Raw genomic sequence first — 22,553 nt, forward strand, 5'->3', positions numbered from 1 at the left:
TAAATAATCAATAAAAACCCTTGAATGAGTACGTGTGTCCAAACTTTTGACTGGTACTGAATATTTATATTCCGGACTCTGGTCTGGAAGTTAATTTCCTGCAATTCTATACATTTTGCCATGAGGTTTTGTAATGTTAACTTAAACACTGTATTCTAGTAATGCCTCATTCTAATACTGTATTTTCTGTTCTACTGTATTGTACATTACCTAGTATATCTTATGTAAATGAATCTGGTGTACAGTATATACGTATAGGTTGCATTTAGATTTCTTGTGATATTCGGGTTGTTCATTTAATTAGCTCCGACATTTTTTTATTTTGTTTTTTAAAATGGCTTATTTGTGTGCTCGTTTGACATTTTACTGCATTGTTGGGAGCTAGTAACCTAAGCATTTTGCTGCTCCCACTATAACATCAGCTATACTGTGTCCGCGACCAATACATTTTGATTTGATTTTGAATTGATTAACTAGAGCTCAGATAACCCCTCATGATTAAAAGAGACTGTAGGCAGCAGGCAGGTGGCCAGGCTGGGATCTGGGGGAAGTGTCAGCTTGTCTGACCGCATTGAGGAGCTGTCAGGTAGATGAAGGAGCACACAGGTGGTAGCTAGACTACATTCAAGCAGCCACTGCCTTCCTAGTTGCGTGCTACATCCCCTCCAGACTGTACTGGGGGGGGGGGTCTGGTAGTGATACACGGGTTGACTCATAACCCGTACTCCCTGCGGTTATATCCGTAGGGCGGGCGGGTTTAGGATCATTAAATGTTGTGTGGATGAAGGGTGGGTGCGTGGTGGGCAGGTTGAATAAGGATAAGGGGAAAAAACCTCCATGAATGTATAATTCTTGTGCAATTCATATCTATATGCTATACAGAGGTTTTTCCTTCATTATTTGTATCTGGCATTAGTGCATAAGCTTTAGGTCCTAACTGTATGCATGCCAAGTACATGCCAATCTCGAAATGCTTTTGTGGAACTTGGGCAGAAAAAGCTCATGTAGATCCTAAATATTCAATAAATACATTTGGAAATGTTGAAGAAAACCGTCCTTGTTCAATAAATGTTCAAGAGAAAAAAAGTGAACTGTACAGCACATTTTCTATATTTGCGGATAAGGGTCGGGTGCAGACCTCAGATTTTCACTTTATCACATATCGTCGGGCGGTTGAGGATGGGTTATTAGCAATTAAGGGTGGGTGTCTGGAGCCTACTCAAGCCATGTTAAATGATCCTGCTCTCTTTCTCTGTGACCCAAACTACTAATCTCTCCCTTTCTCTCTCTCGCTCTCTCTCTCTCTCTCAAATCATAAATGAACATGGTTGTAAATTTCATCCATTCACACAGTTTAATCCAAAAAACAACAAACCTTGCGTTCCATCTCTTTAACAACTTCTGTACCATGAAAATACATGTTACAATTCCTTCTGGGTCACAAAATGATGCAATTGCTATTATGAGGTTCAGTCTTTTTAGTACAAATGTGTTTCAGTGTAGCATGAATTAAGCTATCATCAGGAGAAGAAATATTGTTTATTCAATGAACCAATCGACTTTGGTAATTTAGCAATTTCTTAACAATTGAAAATTTACATTTGACATGGTCTCAAGTCTGTATGAAATAAATAGCACAATTTTGCTCATTTACAGCAAGTCTGAAAAAAGGGTTATGGTTCATAATTAAATGGCATACAAATGAATTGTGATAATCATGTACTCACTAATTACATAACAAAATGTTCTCCTGTTTAAATAAAGCTTTTCAGATTCATAAGTACCTTCAAGAGCATGTTATAGTTAAATAAATAGAATGTTTTCCATTTTAACATGCACAACCAATCTGCTTGGGAAAGTATTTACACCAAACGGACACCACAATGCATCTTTATTTTTCTGAATGTTTATATCTCTCACACACTCTTACTCAAATACACACACACATACCCACATTGTCTCTTGTGAACACACTGTCTATTTAGTATGAACACAATATCTTCTCTTTAGGGCTAAAACTATCAATGTGATCAAAATGCTAATGCTGAATGCATTATAAAGTGGACACATCTCAACAACTCACAGGTTTTTTTTCTGGGTTTTTCAGTTTTACGGTCATACGATTAACTATGAAGTCATGCATTATGATAACTGGTGGGCCTGTAGTATTTGGTTTGCATTTTTAAAATCGGTGGCTCCATTGATTTTCTTTTTGTTGACAAAGAAAGGTGTGCAACTTTTCTGGCAGTAATATACAAATATGTTACCAATAATCTCTAGAAAAAAAGAAGAAAATTGTTTTTTTTCTCCCAGGGAATCTCCACTGTTGAGAAACTATTTTTCTCTATTTGAGTCCATTGTCTGCACATGATCCAGGAGTCATTGGAACAGGCCGTTGCTTCTGTCTTGTCCATAGCAGTGTGGAAACTCCTTGATGTGAGGCAGTTGAGGAAGGCGAGAAGCAGAGTTTGTGGATGATCTGCTATATTACATAATATAATTTCTGTATGTGATTCTTTCATGATGCAAAGTAAGAGTTCTGCATGGAATAGAGTCGGTCAATGGGTCCCACACGTGCTTGCATGTTCATTTCTGAAGATGCCATGAAGCAGTCACTGAGGCTGGTTAAAGATGTGTCGCTGTCTATGTCATGGAAAATTGAATCATTACCTATAAAGGAGAGAAAGAGAAAAAATAGTTGCAACAATATAATAATTTACAGTCAAAGAAAATACTATACACGGGGCATTGAATAAAAGCAAACTGCAACTTCCAATTGCACTGATAATAAATCTGATATATTTATGACTGTCTTGCAAAGTTATAATTGTTAGTCTTGATGCCCACTTTGAATGATTGGTATTACATTCCATTACCATTCTGAAAAGTGTTTTGACAATAGCTCTCTGAAAGCATTGTCCCTCTCTGGGACAGTTACTATGGATCTGAGAGGAACATGTCAACAAGAGGCATCTATCCAAAAGAGCTCAATAATAGCAAATGTTTACGTATCTCATAATTTCTCTTCCTATTATTTTTCTTGTGGGAATTGTTAACTTTATTGCACACATTTTAATGACACTGTTACAAAAGACAGGGATAGAGTGATGAAGAGACATCTTTTAATGTTTTGGCAATATCATCCTTCCCTCTATTTATCCCATAAAAACAGAAGAAGTGTGATGAGACTGGGACTTTGGGTGTTGCAACTGCAAGACACAAAATGGAGGCATTCAGAAATTATATTACGATTAGTAAACGATCTTTATGGGGTTGGAGACACTGCTCAAAATTGTCTTCTACCAGTTTCAACCCCTATATGTAAATTAAACGGAAGAATAAAATAACTGAATCAAGTTTTATTTAAACATTTGTGTTTTGTTTGCGTTTGCATCCCTGTGTTGTCATGTGTTGCTGCCATGCTATATTGTTGTCTTAGGTCTCTCTTTACGTAGTGTTGTGTTGTCTCTCTTGTCATGATGTGTGTTTTTGTCCTATATATATATATATATTTTTTTTAATCCCAACCCCCGCCCCCGCAGGAGGCCTTTTGCGTTTTGGTAGGCCGTCATTGTAAATAAGAATTTGTTCTTAACTGACTTACCTAGTTAAATAAAGGATAAATGAAAAAAACAAATAAAAATCCCTGTGATTGTCACATACAATGGTTATTTCGCATCGCGGTACATTACTTCACTCATCATTCTCACCATTGTTTTGATTATAATTTACCGCAAGCCATTTGGATTATCTAAAAGCTCCTCACATAGTCCGCAATGCAAACTGTCAGATAGCATAGCATTGCATGCCACTAAACCCCATACACAGACAGAGAGAACGTATTGAGTGATTGTGGGGCGGGAGGGGGAGGGGGAGTAGAAAACATGTTGGATTGATTTTGAAATGAACTTCAAAATAAACCAGTGGCCTGTGAGTATGTTTGTGTCATCTCATGTGGAAGGGGGCTGCTTGTACTTTGTGCGAGCAGCCTAAGCCAGGGCTCTGTGGCCTGAACACATGTCCCACACTGGGGAGCATGTAAGGTTGTGGAGGGGGGTAGGGGGGTGGCTGCTCACCATATGGGTTCATGTGGTCTCCGGGCATCTGTGGGGGAGTGAGGCCCTGCTGGAAGGGGTCTGTACTGTAGCCGTTCTGATCCATGGCAACCAGTTGCTGCTGGGCGGGGCCAGTGGCGTGAAGGAGTTCATCATGCCCTCCATCCGATTGGACATCACCTCTGAAACACAGCCAATCACGTGGAGAAAGACTTTACATGAAGACTCTTGTGTTCCTGGGAGGAGAATCATCAACTCTAAATCTAATACAGAAACTAGACCATGAGCACTGTCTCCATGGAAACCCTCTCTGCTCTGCTGTGGCCAAGGGAGATTCTCCCAGCATTCCCTTGAAGAAGGCAGCTCTTGACTCACTCAGCGGTGAGTGGGACGCACACACAGCCCTTGTGGGTTTGAGACTGGAGCCCACCACCCTGCACTTTCCTTTACAGTGGTGAGCCCTTGTGAAAAGATGTCTGTCATTCATTTATTTGGGGTTCCAGAAGTTTCCATCACATATGTCTGCTGTAATGCTTTCTTGTTTAAGTTAACTGTACTCAGTAAATTTTGTTATCTAAAATACATATATCTCCTCACATACTATCCTATCCAGTATTCACAATATGCACTTTTGGGCAACAGCATTTCAGGGCATACTGTATGCCTTTCCCTACAGAGTTTGACAAAATATTCTAGAGCTGTTGAGTAATAAAATGTCAATGTAAGCCTTGGGATTTCCAGGTAGCTGCTTTAGCTTGTACAGCTATATTTATGTACTGTGTGCAACATCTCTTAAATCGTGTATCTTCTGTCTTGTGTATACTTTGTGTAGATTCTTCCTCCTCACTGTTATATATCTTGTTTTTTCTTACAAGATTGTGAAACCAAATCCTTTCTCCATAGTGGATGTGTGTTTTTCAATTAAGCTTTCGTCTATGCCTGGAATCATATAATTACTACCATTTTATCTAAAATTCCAAATATAATATGATTTGTGAACATTTTACTAGTGATTCTTCCTCACGGTGTGGTACAGTGCCAAGGCATTTGTCTTGAATTCTGAGAAGATTGCCTCTGAACCCTTGTTGGTGTGGCTTTAACCCTGACAAACAGTTTGTATGACATCATTGCAGGAGTGGAGTTTCTGAACGGGAACGTGAGTGTTTGACCTGGCTACAGCATGGGGACTACAGTTCTCACACAGGATGGGTCATTTTATATACAAGACTGATTAACAGGTTTTCATTTGTAAATCTCCCAACCCACACACACAGCTGACATGGTCTCCCATGTACCACGCCTGACTGGAGCCACAGACGCTAGCTAGCCTCCCCCCCACACACACACCAGTGGAAACTAGGGCTAATGTGTGGGAGGTCACACACGAGCAGAAGCCATTACGTCCGTTCTACTCCAAGGGTTGGCATCTTGCCTCAATTAATGCCATCTTTTGGAGTGGTCACACAGAGCTGTGGTATACAGTATGTGATTATCCTGCCTCTGTGTTTCTCATTGAAGTGCCATGCTGCACGTTTAGCTGAATCCTCATTTTTATTTATGTTATGTGATAATCCCAGATCACCATTTTTAACACCATGTCAAATGCAAAATAATTGTCTAAAGCTGTGGTAATACGGAAGCAGTAACATCTGTTTTTAAACTACCGAAAGGCTATTGAAAATGATTCTGGGGCAGTGGTTATTGGCTCTCTTCAGCCCAAACTGTAGACTGTATACTGTACCTTGGCCAAGCCTTTGAGAATTCTGCTGTTCCTGTTGCTGTTGCTGTCTCCTTGCCATCTTCTTCATCTAAAAAAAAGAAAAAGACAAGAGTTTTAAGTAACTCCCCAAACTAACGTGCTGTTTTTCATTTGAAAACAATGCTTCTTGTTGCCGACCCCTGAGTGAACTATAGGAACACGTATCTGACTGTACTTTGTTTTCAAAGGCTTTTTAAGATAATATCAAAAAAGGAGGTGGATGTAGACATCCAACGTATGACTGAGGTAGATTTGAATGCATTGCACTTTAACTTTACAGAGTTAAATGGAATGCAACAAAATAGTTACATTTATTGTTGATATCTGTGGTGATTTGTTAGCTCCAATACTGTAATGTTTGAACACTCCTGCCAATCTATGTGTACTGCATTGCTATTACTACATTGGTCTCTTGATTAGTAACAAATAACATAATTATCACAAACAGTGCCTTTCTGGTGGTTGTGCTCTCACCTTGGCTCTCTGGTTTTGAAACCACACCTGCACCACACGAACACTGAGGCCTGTCTCAGCAGCTAGGGTCTCCCTTACCTTTAACAAGTCAACACAAATGCATTTCAACATCCCACAAGAAAACAAACACCTAACTACAGATTGTGGCAGTCTTTTTGGACCTATTGGTTACTGCCTCTTCAAGGCTTTGGAGCGGGTGCAGTGAATGCTTTTAGGGCCTCCACTATGGATGCAGTTCCTCTCTTTCAGAATGTCATTTGGCGCAGGGCAGATGGGCTGTGTTACCCTCTACCTCAGTTAACACAGACCAGAGTGTTGCTAGCCACTTCAAAGCACAGCTCCGAGGTGCTGGAGATTTTTCAAATTTGAGAATTTTATTTGTAAAACTACTGTAGGCCTCATGGCATTCCTCCAATACTCCACATGTCAGTCTGTCCATGGGGATATTATGAAGTATTAGTATTGGATTTGCATCTACCGTATACTACAAAAACAACTCAAAGTAAGCTTAAAAGATTGATTTTGTTGCTTCTCTTCTCACAAAAGCCAGCTTTCAGTTCATACTGTGTGTATACTGTAGCAGTGCAGACATTTACAGTAGTTTTCCCAATGTAGGTCATTATTTCAGGTCATTCTCTGTAGCCTAAATACACTTGTTCCTCATAGCTACTTTTGTGCTCAAACTGCAGCTAGCCACCTTCGTGCTAGAGGTTAAACAAAGTGTTAGTTTTCACCTCCGTTGAGTGTTCAGTAGGCAGACAGTGGGATTAACTCTGTCTGTCTGGTGAAAATAGAGCTGCTTTGGTAGTGACTAGGTCATGTGGAGGAGAGGAGAAGGTCTCACCTTTCTGCAGGGCTTGGAGGACACCTCGAAGGAGGCTTTGAAGGCTCGTCTCTGCTGAGTGTTCAGAATGGTGCGGGGTCGCTTGGGCCTTCTGGGGTCCTTCCCATCATCTCCCTTGCCCTGGCCTCCGGTGCCTTTCTCCTGCTTGATACCCAGATCCCCATCGTCGCTTTTCTCTGCATGGAGATACCATTTTTCATCAATATCAGTATGGGTTTGAGCTGACACCTTCTCAGAAAGTCTGCTGATAAATAGATGTTCTTTCCAATTCCAAGAGATTCCGACTCCACAAGTGTATCCATAATGAAAGGAGACACGTGGATTTAATAGTTTCTTGTGAATTTATTACAAAACGAATAGGCCACGTGCACGATTAGACTTTCAGAGGACCAGAAAAGCACAATGTTATATGCACATTTGTCATTGGATTTGACATTATGTCATTGGTAATTAATTACACTCAGCTTTGGCTGTTTTACACCAAATAAATCTTTGGTAAGAATCCTATATAGCGGATCCACCACAACATGGAAAGGCAGCATGACCACATATGGGAAATGAACTCAAAATATCAGAGGAAATATCAAATATAGATTTCAGAACCTGAAAATAATAGTAAAATGTACACTGGGTCCCAACAGACAAAAATACTAAAAAGATGCTATGCATAAAGAATACAATTGGAAAAGGTTCTAAGACATTCTTACCAAAAGGTGGAAAGCTGATGGGTTTTGTTATTGTCTATTGTAATTGCATGTATCCATAAAGGGATCTTGGTGTCTGTCTATTGGCACACATAATGTGCCATCTTTTATCATCACATAGTGTGATGGACATTACATCATTAATCTAACAAGCAATGTCAGTGTACATAATATAAAGATACTCGTACTTAAAATGCTAAACTTCATGAGTTTTCAAAGATAATGATCAAATCCAATGTTAAATCATGTATCCCTAATGCATTCATTACAACATTCAAGGCCTGGGTGAGTGAAAAGCAGTGTTCTCAGAAACAGCAGCACTTTCAATTAAAGCAACAAATGATGTGGGCTTCCTGTGATGGCTTGGAGATGCATACATGATGGTTTCGTTCTGTCGGCTGTCATCTGGTTCTGATTCTCTACTGTAAATAGTGTGGTGTAGTATGCTAAACTGTATTTCACCAGTTGATTTCTATATTTTATTTTCTGTATATGCCGAGGTTAACCTCTGTTCATGTAAAATCTTGAATTTGGAGACACTCCTAAAGAATGCCCATGTGCTCCGCTAGGACAAAACGAAGCGTGGAAGTAAAATAAATATTCCTTTAAGTTGACAAAAGTTGACACAGACAGATGTGTTTGACAAATTCTCTGCCTTTGTGTGCATGTTTAAATGAGAGACAGATGGGTCTGAACAGTGAGGCTTGGCGAGATGCCTCATTGTGTGGAGGCGAGGGGTACAGAGGAGAAGATAAGAGGAGCTCCGCTCGGCCCTCTGTCGAAAGGCCCTAAATCCTCCCGTCAGTCATCATGATACACCGATTTAATTATTTCCAGCAAAAGAGCCGCCGGCACAAGGGCCCAACAAGCCATTAATACAGTGCCTTTTTGTCTTCCCTGTTTCCACTTCCTAGCCCAATACATTTTTGTCTTCCCTGTTTCCACTTCCTAGCCCAATACCTTTTTGTCTTCCCTGTTTCCACTTCCTAGCCCAATACCTTTTTGTCTCCCCTGTTTCCACTTCCTAGCCCAATACCTTTTTGTCTTCCCTGTTTCCACTTCCTAGCCCAATACCTTTTTGTCTTTCCTGTTTCCACTTCCTAGCCCAATGCCTTTTTGTCTTCCCTGTTTCCACTTCCTAGCCCAATACCTTTTTGTCAACCCTGTTTCCACTTCCTAGCCCAATACATTTTTGTCTCTCCTGTTTCCACTTCCTAGCCCAATACGTTTTTGTCTACCCTGTTTCCACTTCCTAGCCCAATACCTTTTTGTCTCCCCTGTTTCCACTTCCTAGCCCAATACCTTTTTGTCTTCCCTGTTTCCACTTCCTAGCCCAATGCCTTTTTGTCTTCCCTGTTTCCACTTCCTAGCCCAATACCTTTTTGTCTACCCTGTTTCCACTTCCTAGCCCAATACATTTTTGTCTCTCCTGTTTCCACTTCCTAGCCCAATACCTTTTTGTCTTCCCTGTTTCCACTTCCTAGCCCAATACCTTTTTGTCTTCCCTGTTTCCACATCCTAGCCCAATACCTTTTTGTCCTCCCTGTTTCCACTTCCTAGCCCAATACATTTTTGTCTCTCCTGTTTCCACTTCCTAGCCCAATACCTTTTTGTCTTCCCTGTTTCCACTTCCTAGCCCAATACATTTTTGTCTACCCTGTTTCCACTTCCTAGCCCAATACATTTTTGTCTTCCCTGTTTCCACTTCCTAGCCCAATACATTTTTGTCCTCCCTGTTTCCACTTCCTAGCCCAATACATTTTTGCTCCCTGCCCATAATATCCATTGTACATAGAATAAAATTAATGAATGACTGAATAAAATCACTCAAAACTGTGGGTCTCACCCAGAATACGTTTTCCTACTTTTCTGTGTTTTCATACTTTTCTGAGTGTGTGTTCTTCTGTTTCTGCGTGTACTGTATTGTACTGTACTGACTGCGATAGGATTTGGTCTTACCTGAGTCGGAGTCGTCCGGGCTGACAGAACTGAGCAGGTCCTTCTCCTTCTCATAGTCACTCTTACACAGCAGCTGGCCCTCCTTCAAGACAAATTCATCCCCTTTCCTCAGCTGCCGGTCACACACACAGCAGGAGAAGCAGTTGAGGTGGTATACACACTCCAGAGCACGCATCACAAACTCTGTGGGGGCGATCTTCTCCAGGCATCCACTGCACTTGGCGGCAAACAATCTATGGAAGGTGAGAGAAAAGGCACCATTACTAATCAGATGAATAAAAAACGTACGTTACATTAATAACACAATCTGATCACAGAATCAAGGGGGGTCAACTTAGTCTCCCGAGCTTGACCTGTCATCATGGGCTTTTGATTAACAGGGTTTGAGGGTGGCAGGCCGCTGTGGCTGATCCTGTGGGCAGCCAGTACCAGTGAGTGGTCCCTTTGACTGGAGTTCATGTGTGTATGTGACTAGTGTCCCCCTATCCCCACGCCACTCCAACAGAGCTGGGTCATGGGCACCTAAATGCCTCTTAGCCTCAGAAAGCTGACCGACACTGGGTTCAGTCAGTTATGATGCTCAATTAGAATCAGCACAGTAAATGTCCTTTTTTCTCTTTTTACTTGTTTATCATAATCACTGTTTCTCTGTCAGATTAGCATCTGATTCTTTGCAGGTTGTCAGCATGGTCTGTTTTGAGTAACGACTAGGAACTGGAACATGCCCACTGTGTCGTCATACTTTTCTACACCCACTATATCTGATTAATCTCCTCCTACTCATCACACTGTTTTAAATCTCATCTGGCCATCCTAAACCAGCCTCTATGGTGCGCGGCTACATTAACACCTCCATCTTCCATTATATATTTTCAGGAAGATGTCAAACTTTTGGTATTCTTTTATTGGTGGCTGGGAGAGTTTTAATTCATTTGCTGTCGTTCAGAAGGAGAATCATTAACTGGGCAAGGAGGCAGAGAGTGTGGTTGATCTTGTCCAGCCGTGAAGTTGGTTTTATTAGCATGCTCTTTGTTTTCGTTGGTCTGGAGGACAGCTGGCAGCCGCCTATCTATTTGTGGTGAACATCTACTTCATTGTGCAAGGGAGAGAGCGAGAGGGAGGGAATAGAGAAAGAGAGAGAGAGAGCAGCAATTGACATCATCTGCTGTTTCAGGACAGGGACGAGCGATAGTGATGAATATGTTTAAATATGAGGGGAGAGAACCCCAAGGAAGGTTTTGTCATGCTAATATTATTGTAGGTGCTGATTGAGAACTGATAGGGAGTTTGTGTCTGCCACACAGTTCAGTAGAGCAGCTGCTTACATGGTTGAAACAAGAGACACGTTTGGTTGCTGTTTCTAGTCTCTACATCTCATATCAGCTCCATCTTTGAGCGGCCATTTACTACAAATCAGACTGTTTTCTCACTATAATGGCAAAACAACAGAGATATCAGAATTGGCACACGCATGCTTTAATCTTTCAATTATTACAATACATTAAGAAGATTATTATTAAACTATGGAAAAACCTAGAGGATAATCGCTTAAAAAATATATGTTTGCACATTTTGCAAACAAGCTGACTTCTTGTGAAAGCAACCTGCAGACCTACAGCATGATGCTTATCTGCTCAACAATGAAATTACTGTGATCCAACTAAATATGTAATTCATATAATCTTAAACATAACCTAATATTAATTTAACCTTTGTTTAGGCAGAGTCCCACTGAGACCAAAGTATCTTTTGCAAGGCAGCCCTGCATTACATGGGCAGCAAGCAATTACACATTAAATATTCAAGCTGTGTCAAACGATAATAGCAGGGACATACATACAGATGTAGGATCTTAATTTGAACCAGTTTGCTACAGCAGGAAAATAATCCTGCATTAACAGGAAATGTGAATTATTATGTGGATTATAATTAATGGCATTTTTTTTTTGTAGGGGTTGATATATTTTTCATTAGGGCAAATCAAGTCTGAAATTTGAAAGTGGAAATTACAAACTTAAACCTTGAATACACTAAAAGTTTGCATTTCCTGCTATGCAGGAAAATTCTCAGCAACAAAAGAGTGAACAAATTAAGGTCCTACATCTGTAATCCAATATCTACCGCAAAAGTGTAGGAGTAAAACATAAAGTCCTCGTGGATCAACCTTACAGTTGCATGGAATGTTGGCTATCGCTGTTTAAACAAATCAAAATATTCACAAGATAGATGAATAATAATTCATAACTTTAGAGAGAAGGACTGTCTAACTGTTGCATGCTGGGATTGAGGGACATGAGGGGATGAATGTGTGGTGACCAGCCCAGAGGTCCAGCTCTAATGTTCAGCTAATGATTGGCGTCTGAGAGGAGAAAGGCAGAGGAAATGACTTGTTAGTATGGTTTTGATATGTCCCAGATTCCACATTCACCTTCAACCGCTCTCTCAAATCTTCTCACCCAGATAAAAACATTCTTATTCAGGCCCTTCTTTTCTTTCTTTCTTTTCCTCTACGATTCTAATCTTGTAAGCCATTATTTTTCTATTTCCCCTCTGTCACTTTGCATTATTTTTGGTGCTGTAATTCCTATTTGTCCCTTCTGGAATCTTCCTGTCCTGCTTTGTCCTCTGGTCTAATCCAGACTTCTAGCCTGTTGTCGGCCCCTGTACCCCATTCTCAGTGGGGTTCAGATGGAATATCCATGCATGACGCCCCTTCTATGGCAACCACACCTCCACAGGAAGGCAACGGCGACTTTTCGGATGGGCAGAGAGGGCCTTTCAGAAGCTGGCAGCAGAAGTAAATCCTTCTCTAAGGAACAAGGGGAATTAGCAGGGAGCACTGGACTAGGGATTTAACCCCTCTCCTTTGAAAGGCCCAGTCACTCCGACTCCCGCGGCTAGCTACAATCAAACAGAGGGGGGGTGGGGAGGGGTGGGGGGGGGGGGTCGCGGTGCAGAAAGGAGAACACAGCTCCCTGAATGACACAAGCACTGGATTGTGGAGGAGCCTAATCCCACTTTAATACCTTTCCAAGTTCAGCTCCTAAAGAATGCTCTTTAAAACAACACCAGTGTGTGAGCAGTGAAGGACAACCAGAGGGAGGCACGCTATTCAACCTCCATACCATTACCTGATTAGCAGATAGAGGCCCGGGCGGTGGGGAGAACATGCCCACGGGAGACAGGGGAAAGACACAGATGATGATGATCACGCTGATCTGTAAAATACTATAATAAACACATCAACTATCAAGGTCATGCTGACTCCAGCCCTAAGATGAACGGGGTCTGCAGTTTGAAGTGTAGGCTAAGCTCTTTGTAAAAGCTAATGGGGCAAGAGGGATAAGATGCAGCCGTTGGTGTAGTGCTGGGCTAGCATGGTTTGTCAATATCCTTTTACAACTCGACTCATTTCACTCAAAAATGACAAACTGTCTCAAAGATTCAAAATGCCATTTGAAATCAGAATCTGCCCAAAATTAACCAGCGAAAAAAGAATGCATCAGTTTCTGCTGCTGCCCATAGTGACCCGTCTATTGAAGCCTGCGTTAAGAAGTCTGTTGTTTGTTGTGTGCTCAGCAGCTGTGCTGTTGTACATTTACTGAGGACGGAGATAGAGCACGGACCACAAAGAGGACCACCAGCCAGCAGGATCCTCTGTCCCTGCTTTCGTTTGCAGTCAGGATCTGCGTTTCTCTCCTCCCACACCTGAGCGCACAGATCAGCCCATAAGACCCTCTAGTGTGGATCAATGACCACGTTTCAAGCAGCAAAGTGCCAATATTTACCCAGGCGTTCTCAGCATTGGACCTCATCAGTAGAATAAGAGATAATCTCAGCAGATACCTTTTAAGATGGCTCCCAGGGGAATCATTCATCCTTCCATCTCTTAGCACTCAATATCTTTGCTTCTTATTCTCTCTCTCTCTCTCTCTCTCTCTCTCATTTTCTGCCATGCTCACATTCTAGCTAGCTGTACTGAGATTCACAAGAACCTATACTCTCACCTTGCTAAAAGCAATGTAAAACAGTAAATGGAACAGCAGCATTTCATCTTTACTCTGCATTCACCTATGGCAAATTCAGCTATGCACCCTCAAAGTACTTTACGATGGAAAATGCTCAAATGTTTGAAAAGCTTCCTCAGATAGAGATATTTAACAACAACCAAAATATATCCCCGGTCTGGTCAAAGGATAAAGCTCAGTGCAGCTGAGAAGCCTCAGCCTTTGGAGTCGTGTGTTTTCACCTCCCTGTTCCTCTTCTTTCTTTCTCCTGCTAAGGCCCACTGCAGAAGTATGCACTTTCCCTTTGAACAGATTAGAAGCAACTTAAAGTGTGACAACATCTTAAGCTTTCACCACATGTTGCCAATGATTTCCCACTAAAGACATTACTTTCAATGCTTCTGCCACAGTGATAAGGATCAGGCTGAGAGAAAGGGATAAAAGAGGAGCCCGGAGGATGAGAAAGAGGAATGGAGGAGTTTGTGGCTTGATAATCATGGTACATTTAGCAACACATGGTCTCGTCTCACCTACTCCCCTTTTGCTATTAAACAACCAGAGAAATAGCATAACAATTTAGTGGGAGAATAGCCCAGGCTATTATGTCCTCGCATCCCCTTCAAAAGAAAGAGAGGATCAGGATTAACCCACGGAACAGCTGTAAACAATCACTTTGAAGATGGCCCTCCTTGTTTCACTAGGAAGCGGGTGGGCCTGTAAGGCTGGCCATGTCAATCACCCAGACGTGAGGGATGAGGTGTATGGAACAGGGTCACAGCCACAGGAAGGTCTCCGGACACTGAATGCAGACTGAGGACCTGTGGAGCAATCGGTCAACACCGCATGGCTGGAAGCTCATTGATTTACAGGCTACATCTCTGGCTTGACCTTTCTCTCCAGCCATCCATCTCCACCGCAGTCCAACAAGAGCCCAAGTTGCCTGTCTCCTGGAAACCAAGGAGAAGGGTGGAGGCAGTGACCAGAGGAGAGATGGGTGGAGGGAAAGACCAGAGGAAAGAGGGGTGGAGGTAGAGACCAGAGGAAAGAGGGGTGGAGGTAGAGACCAGAGAGACCAGAAGAGAGAGGAGTGGAGGGAGAGACCAGAGAAGAGAAGGGTGGAAGGAGAGACCAGAGGAGAGAGGGGTGGAGGGAAAGACCAGATGATAGAGGGGTGGAGGGAGAGGCCAGAGGCCAAGGATACTGATAAACAGCAGCTCCTGTTAAAAACATGGTAACTCTGTTCCAAGGAAGACTGAAGAGTAACAGCATGAATATTAGATATAGAGTTGAATAGCTTTACTGGTTGTGGATGTATGTTACGCGCAAAAACATTTGATGCCCAGATGTTCCTTTGTGCATAGATGGCGATCCTTAACATTTAGAAAATGACTTTGTTATGTACAATTGTGTTGGCTACTAGACAGCACTTTAGACCACAGAGGCACGTGTTCTAAATATAGCAGCCTCAACTATAACCCTACTTTGTCTAATTGCTTACAGTGATAACCACAGTTGTAAAACACACAGCATAGAGAGGGACTTGACATGCGAGAGTATGGACTATCATCATAACTAAAACAACACTAAACTTGTTAATTTACACTCAATTACATTTCAAAACTAGGGCATAACAAAATGGTAATCTAGAGCACCATTACTTTTAATAATCCTAAAGGATATGGCTCCATGGCAGTATGGTCTCAGCATGGATCTTAGGTTGGTGTGTTTAGACACGTGTAGAAAGTAATGAAGCCAAATAAGAAGTGCCATCCTTCTAGTCCCCAGGGCCAGCTCCAGTCAGCCCTAAAACCTGCTTAATCACCCCCCTCCCCGCTAACAAAACATTAGCATAGTAATGGACTTCAAATGGAGCCGCTTTGTTTTTTAATTAAACTCTCAGCAGGTAAAAGTAACCCATTAGAGGAAAATGTACACACTACTAACGGCTCAAAGGTGCCATCTCCAGTGAGGCTGGCATTTGTAAGATGCCTTGCTGAAAGGAAGCTATGAGCGCATGTGCACCTGACCCAAAATGCCAATGAAAACATATGGCATAGTTTTTGGATATCACTATGTTTTAAACATTAGTTACATAGTGAGTCACAGAGGTGTTATTCTCATCACTTGACCCCCACTGCCGGTCTGGCTCAGATGAACACACTGTTTCTATGACTACATGATCTCCTATGTACTGGAATGCTGAAAGATTTCTTCAGGCAAGCCTCTGGCCACACAGACAGCCAGCCGGCTAGTCATGTTAGATTGGGCAATATCACTGTATTACACAACTACACACAGCAAACCTCTGCTTTTAGTCACATTCAAATGATCACATGCCAATAATTGTGTTTGGTGAAACAAGTTGTGTTATGTCGTTCAGTATCAATATCAAATGTCTACACATCGCTTTAGATGGCAAAATGCATGAACTTCTATGGCAGGTGTTTGTTGCTTTAAAATTGCAATATGTCTACTGCAGCATGTTGGTCTTTCAGGTTCACCAGATGCTGTAAACCCTGTGGGCACAACCTGACAGTCAGCTGTGGGAGGATAAAAGGACCTGTCACTGGGAAAGCCTCATCAAACGTATAGGAAAAGGCCAGACACCAACCAGGGTGTTGCTGCTGCCTATCATAAGGCTCTGTCTATCATTTACCAGACATTCTGCGGCACTGGCAATCACAACACACAGCTAGAAGCAACACCTACATGCCTCCAAGCATTGATCAAGTTGTTGTGCACTTAAGACTGACGTTCTTTGGTATTTCTTACAGCCAGTGCTCCGTGTCTGTGCTATGGAGTCCCATAGGGTTGATGTTGAGCTTAAAGGCCTACTTGTGTGACATCATCACCATCTTTCTCATGAGTTTATAATAGATGCAAATTACACCACACAGTTAAGCTCTGTCTTTGTCACTCTGTAGTCAAGACAGAGAGAGAGGTAACTTTCTCTGCATGTTAGGGAAAGAGTTGTGCTTCAAGCACACAGTGAAAGAAAAGCTCATGTTGAAATGTGAAAGGACAGTGAGACCGCTGGCCAGCAGAAGAGGCTGAGTACACAACTAAGCGGGCGAGCAGGCAGCCAGGTACACAAGTGCTGTTTGGACAGCTGTAGTTTCTGTGGATGGACACTCAATGCAACATCGCATTCAAGCCCTGCTTCCACACAGACAGTGTCATCACTCACTTTGCATTATAGAGTGGGGTACAGGGTTGGGTAGGTTACTTTCTAAATGTTATCCGTTACAGTTACAAATTTTGGATTATCCAAACTCAGTAATGTAATCTGATTACATAGAGTTACTTTTAGATTACTTTCCCCTTAAGAGTCATTAGAAGAATACAAAAATGTATATATTGCTGGATAAATCAATGTTAAAGTTTACATAGCTGGACATATATGGATGTAAAATTGTACTTTATGGGTTGGTTATGTAGGCCTCTTCTAACCCATCACTTGTTACTATATATAATAATAAAATACAATTATATCTTTACATTAATATATATAATTTACTAGTACAAAAATGGATGTAGCAACTACAGATTGTCTATCAAAAGTGTGCGAGTTTGAGCATGTGTCCATTAGGCCTATGGATAAAACAAAATATCAGCATGAATTAGATTGAGCAATAAAAAATAAAAAATGTTATTCCATAGGCTGGGATCAGCACTGTGCAGCTGTTGCACTGGCTGTCCACTAGTTTCAAAAACAATGATTGATAGGCAGCTTAAACTTCTTGAATTCAACCATTATTGGGTTCAAATACACATTTAGATTTGTGAACAGCCACCCACAACAACCACAATCCGTAAGGCACAAAGAGCTAAATGAGAGAGCAGCAGTGTGATTCACATCAATGCGCTACGTAGATATCAATGATAAGTGATATCCGTATCGCCGTTTTCTACACCACTGCTGTCATCCTGACCTCCAAGCGTTTATTCAAGTTGGATAATCTTTTGATGCCGACAGCAGTCGCACCATTGTAAGACATAGCTTGTACGGTTGCCTACAAAAGCTTAATTCGTGCTCTTTTCCCGCGATCCATCAAACACATTTGGTGTGTCATCACAGTGGTCAGACTCGCTCAGGTGGAATACAGCCTTTTTTTCAATGCTGATTTGAATGTCATTGAGAAAACAGAGTAGTGTCAAAGATTTTTTTTCCGCAAACATCTTTTCTGTATTTAAAAGTAATCCTCAAAGTCTTCATCTAGTTTTTCCAGAGTATCTGACCGCACTTCCGGGTTGGAGCGAGCGGTCGCATCTGCACTCGGTCCGCAGGTAGTATTACATTTCATTACATTTCATTATAGTACAACGGTTTGATTTGTCTAATCTTATCAATTTCTTCTTAGCTAGCTACACAGCCGTCTTTGTTTCATAGATAATTGCGTAATTATCGTATTTCGTCGTCCTAACGCAGTCTACACTGCCCTGCAGCTAGCCAGCTAGCTAACGTCCACCGTTAGCTAGTCCACCGTCTACCGATTAGCAGCACAACTATTACACTCAACCGAACGACTTGATTAGTGTAGTGTTAGCTAGCTACATAGTTGTCTTTGCTGTCTTCGTACCCAAGATAATTGTGTAGTTTAGAGTGTGTAGTTTTATGTCGTCCTTAACATAGGAGACTCTGCTAGCTAGCCAACAGCTAGCCAACGTCTACCGAACAGAACTTCTGCACTCAACAATCCGGTCGCATTTCGCTTCGCTCCACAGGTAGTATCACATTTTTCATTTCATTTCATTACAGTACAACGGCTTGATTTGTTTGATCGTAGCTGGCTACATAGCTAGCTACACAGCCGTCTTTGTATCAAAGATAATTGTGTAGTCTAGAGCGACTTCCTAGGTTAGTTAGCCAGCTATTGTCGTTCTTTTAACGCAACGTAACGTAATCAACACTGCTAGCTAGCCAGCTAGCCCCCGAATAGCAGCACAGTAGAAACTATTACACTCAACGAACGACTTGATTAGTGTAGTGTCAACAACGCAGCCAATGCCAACTAGCCTACTTAGTCAACAACGCAGCCTCTGCCAGCTAGCCTACTTCAGCAGTACTGTATCATTTTAATCATTTTAGTCAATAAGATTCTTGCTACGTAAGCTTAACTCTCTGAACACTCGTGACGTGTAGTCCACTTGTCATTCCAATCTCCTTTGCATTAGCGTAGCCTCTTGTGTAGCCTGTCAACTATGTGTCTGTCTATCCCTGTTCTCTCCTCTCTGCACAGACCATACAAACGCTCCACACCGCGTGGCCGCGGCCACCTAATCTGGTGGTCCCAGCGCGCACGACCCACGTGGAGTTCCAGGTCTCCGGTAGCCTCTGGAACTGCCGATCTGCGGCCAACAAGGCAGAGTTCATCTCCGCCTATGTCTCCCTCCAGTCCCTCGACTTCTTGGCACTGACGGAAACATGGATCACCACAGACAACACTGCTACTCCTACTGCTCTCTCTTCGTCTGCCCACGTGTTCTCGCACACCCCGAGAGCTTCTGGTCAGCGGGGTGGTGGCACCGGGATCCTCATCTCTCCCAAGTGGTCATTCTCTCTTTCTCCCCTTACCCATCTGTCTATCGCCTCCTTTGAATTCCATGCTGTCACAGTTACCAGCCCTTTCAAGCTTAACATCCTTATCATTTATCGCCCTCCAGGTTCCCTCGGAGAGTTCATCAATGAGCTTGATGCCTTGATAAGCTCCTTTCCTGAGGACGGCTCACCTCTCACAGTTCTGGGCGACTTTAACCTCCCCACGCCTACCTTTGACTCATTCCTCTCTGCCTCCTTCTTTCCACTCCTCTCCTCTTTTGACCTCACCCTCTCACCTTCCCCCCTACTCACAAGGCAGGAAATACGCTCGACCTCATCTTTACTAGATGCTGTTCTTCCACTAACCTCGTTGCAACTCCCCTCAAGTCTCCGACCACTACCTTGTATCCTTTTCCCTCTCGCTCTCATCCAACACTTCCCACACTGCCCCTACTCGGATGGTATCGCGCCGTCCCAACCTTCGCTCTCTCTCCCCCGCTACTCTCTCCTCTTCCATCCTATCATCTCTTCCCTCTGCTCAAACCTTCTCCAACCTATCTCCTGATTCTGCCTCCTCAACCCTCCTCTCCTCCCTTTCTGCATCCTTTGACTCTCTATGTCCCCTATCCTCCAGGCCGGCTCGGTCCTCCCCTCCCGCTCCGTGGCTCGGCGACTCATTGCGAGCTCACAGAACAGGGCTCCGGGCAGCCGAGCGGAAATGGAGGAAAACTCGCCTCCCCTGCGGACCTGACATCCTTTCACTCCCTCCTCTCTACATTTTCCTCTTCTCTCTCTGCTGCTAAAGCCACTTTCTACCACTCTAAATTCCAAGCATCTGCCTCTAACCCTAGGAAGCTCTTTGCAACCTTCTCCTCCCTCCTGAATCCTCCTCCCCCTCCCCCTCCTCCCTCTCTGCAGATGACTTCGTCAACCATTTTGAAAAGAAGGTCGACGACATCCGATCCTCGTTTGCTAAGTCAAACGACACCGCTGGTTCTGCTCACACTGCCCTACCCTGTGCTCTGACCTCTTTCTCCCCTCTCTCCAGATGAAATCTCGCGTCTTGTGACGGCCGGCCGCCCTACAACCTGCCCGCTTGACCCTATCCCCTCCTCTCTTCTCCAGACCATTTCCGGAGACCTCCTCCCTTACCTCACCTCGCTCATCAACTCATCCCTGACCGCTGGCTACGTCCCTTCCGTCTTCAAGAGAGCGAGAGTTGCACCCCTTCTGAAAAAACCTACACTCGATCCCTCCGATGTCAACAACTACAGACCAGTATCCCTTCTTTCTTTTCTCTCCAAAACTCTTGAACGTGCCGTCCTTGGCCAGCTCTCCCGCTATCTCTCTCAGAATGACCTTCTTGATCCAAATCAGTCAGGTTTCAAGACTAGTCATTCAACTGAGACTGCTCTTCTCTGTATCACGGAGGCGCTCCGCACTGCTAAAGCTAACTCTCTCTCCTCTGCTCTCATCCTTCTAGACCTATCGGCTGCCTTCGATACTGTGAACCATCAGATCCTCCTCTCCACCCTCTCCGAGTTGGGCATCTCCGGCGCGGCCCACGCTTGGATTGCGTCCTACCTGTCTCCACACCACGTGCTCTCACCACGTGGTGTGGTGTCCCCAGGGCTCTGTTCTAGGCCCTCTCCTATTCTCGCTATACACCAAGTCACTTGGCTCTGTCATAACCTCACATGGTCTCTCCTATCATTGCTATGCAGACGACACACAATTAATCTTCTCCTTTCCCCTTCTGATGACCAGGTGGCGAATCGCATCTCTGCATGTCTGGCAGACATATCCGTGTGGATGACGGATCACCACCTCAAGCTGAACCTCGGCAAGACGGAACTGCTCTTCCTCCCGGGAAGGACTGCCCGTTCCATGATCTCGCCATCACGGTTGACAACTCCATTGTGTCCTCCTCCCAGAGCGCTAAGAACCTTGGCGTGATCCTGGACAACACCCTGTCGTTCTCAACTAACATCAAGGCGGTGGCCCGTTCCTGTAGGTTCATGCTCTACAACATCCGCAGAGTACGACCCTGCCTCACACAGGAAGCGGCGCAGGTCCTAATCCAGGCACTTGTCATCTCCCGTCTGGATTACTGCAACTCGCTGTTGGCTGGGCTCCCTGCCTGTGCCATTAAACCCCTACAACTCATCCAGAACGCCGCAGCCCGTCTGGTGTTCAACCTTCCCAAGTTCTCTCACGTCACCCCGCTCCTCCGCTCCCTCCACTGGCTTCCAGTTGAAGCTCGCATCCGCTACAAGACCATGGTGCTTGCCTACGGAGCTGTGAGGGGAACGGCACCTCAGTACCTCCAGGCTCTGATCAGGCCCTACACCCAAACAAGGGCACTGCGTTCATCCACCTCTGGCCTGCTCGCCTCCCTACCACTGAGGAAGTACAGTTCCCGCTCAGCCCAGTCAAAACTGTTCGCTGCTCTGGCCCCCCAATGGTGGAACAAACTCCCTCACGACGCCAGGACAGCGGAGTCAATCACCACCTTCCGGAGACACCTGAAACCCCACCTCTTTAAGGAATACCTAGGATAGGATAAAGTAATCCCTCTCACCCCCCCTCCCCCTGAAAAGATTTAGATGCACTACTGTTCCACTGGAGGTCATAAGGTGAATGCACCAATTTGTAAGTCGCTCTGGATAAGAGCGTCTGCTAAATGACTTAAATGTAAATGTAAAATCTGTAATCTGATTACAATATTTTTGCTGCTAAAGTAAAGGATTACAGTTACAATTGTTTTGTAATCCCTTACACATGTAACTCCCCAACCCTGGTGGGTTATAAAAGAAATCACTGAAATTAGCGAGTTTACGATACATAGGATAGACTAACTTCCTGATTAGTGCATCTAGAATAGAATAAAACTTTATTGTCCATCCTGGATGGACATTTTTCTTTGGCATCACCTTACATTAAAAATATCAAATACACATACATTCTCACATCACACATATTTAAACCAGTCAGTCCATCATACTGCATACACTAAAAACATATGGGGACACTGTACATTCACTCAGAACTGACCGCTGCCCCAACTGCACTGTTAAAATAGATAAGTACATATGCCGATACAATTTACGTTGCATTTAGTAGTCCGACAGTACAAGGAACAAATGAATGTTTGAACACATTTACTAACTAATAGCATAATATTCAAGGTAATAATCAATAGACTGTCTATA

General features: G+C 43.3%; 1 protein-coding gene across 1 annotated transcript in view; it reads right to left on the reverse strand.

Annotated features, from left to right (window-relative positions):
- Window positions 1–1,334: 1,334 nt before the first annotated feature.
- LOC115139980 (LIM/homeobox protein LMX-1.2-like) overlaps window positions 1,335–22,553 on the reverse strand; it is a 59,353-nt gene continuing 38,134 nt past the window's right edge. Inside the window, 7 exon segments of the mRNA XM_029677923.2 lie at window positions 1,335–2,670; window positions 4,077–4,178; window positions 4,181–4,237; window positions 5,797–5,863; window positions 6,289–6,366; window positions 7,133–7,308; window positions 9,796–10,028. Coding sequence (XP_029533783.2) covers window positions 2,519–2,670; window positions 4,077–4,178; window positions 4,181–4,237; window positions 5,797–5,863; window positions 6,289–6,366; window positions 7,133–7,308; window positions 9,796–10,028 — 865 coding nt within the window. The 3' untranslated portion in view covers window positions 1,335–2,518.

This window comes from Oncorhynchus nerka, linkage group LG13 (assembly GCF_034236695.1).
Source record: "Oncorhynchus nerka isolate Pitt River linkage group LG13, Oner_Uvic_2.0, whole genome shotgun sequence".
NCBI lineage: Eukaryota > Metazoa > Chordata > Actinopteri > Salmoniformes > Salmonidae > Oncorhynchus > Oncorhynchus nerka.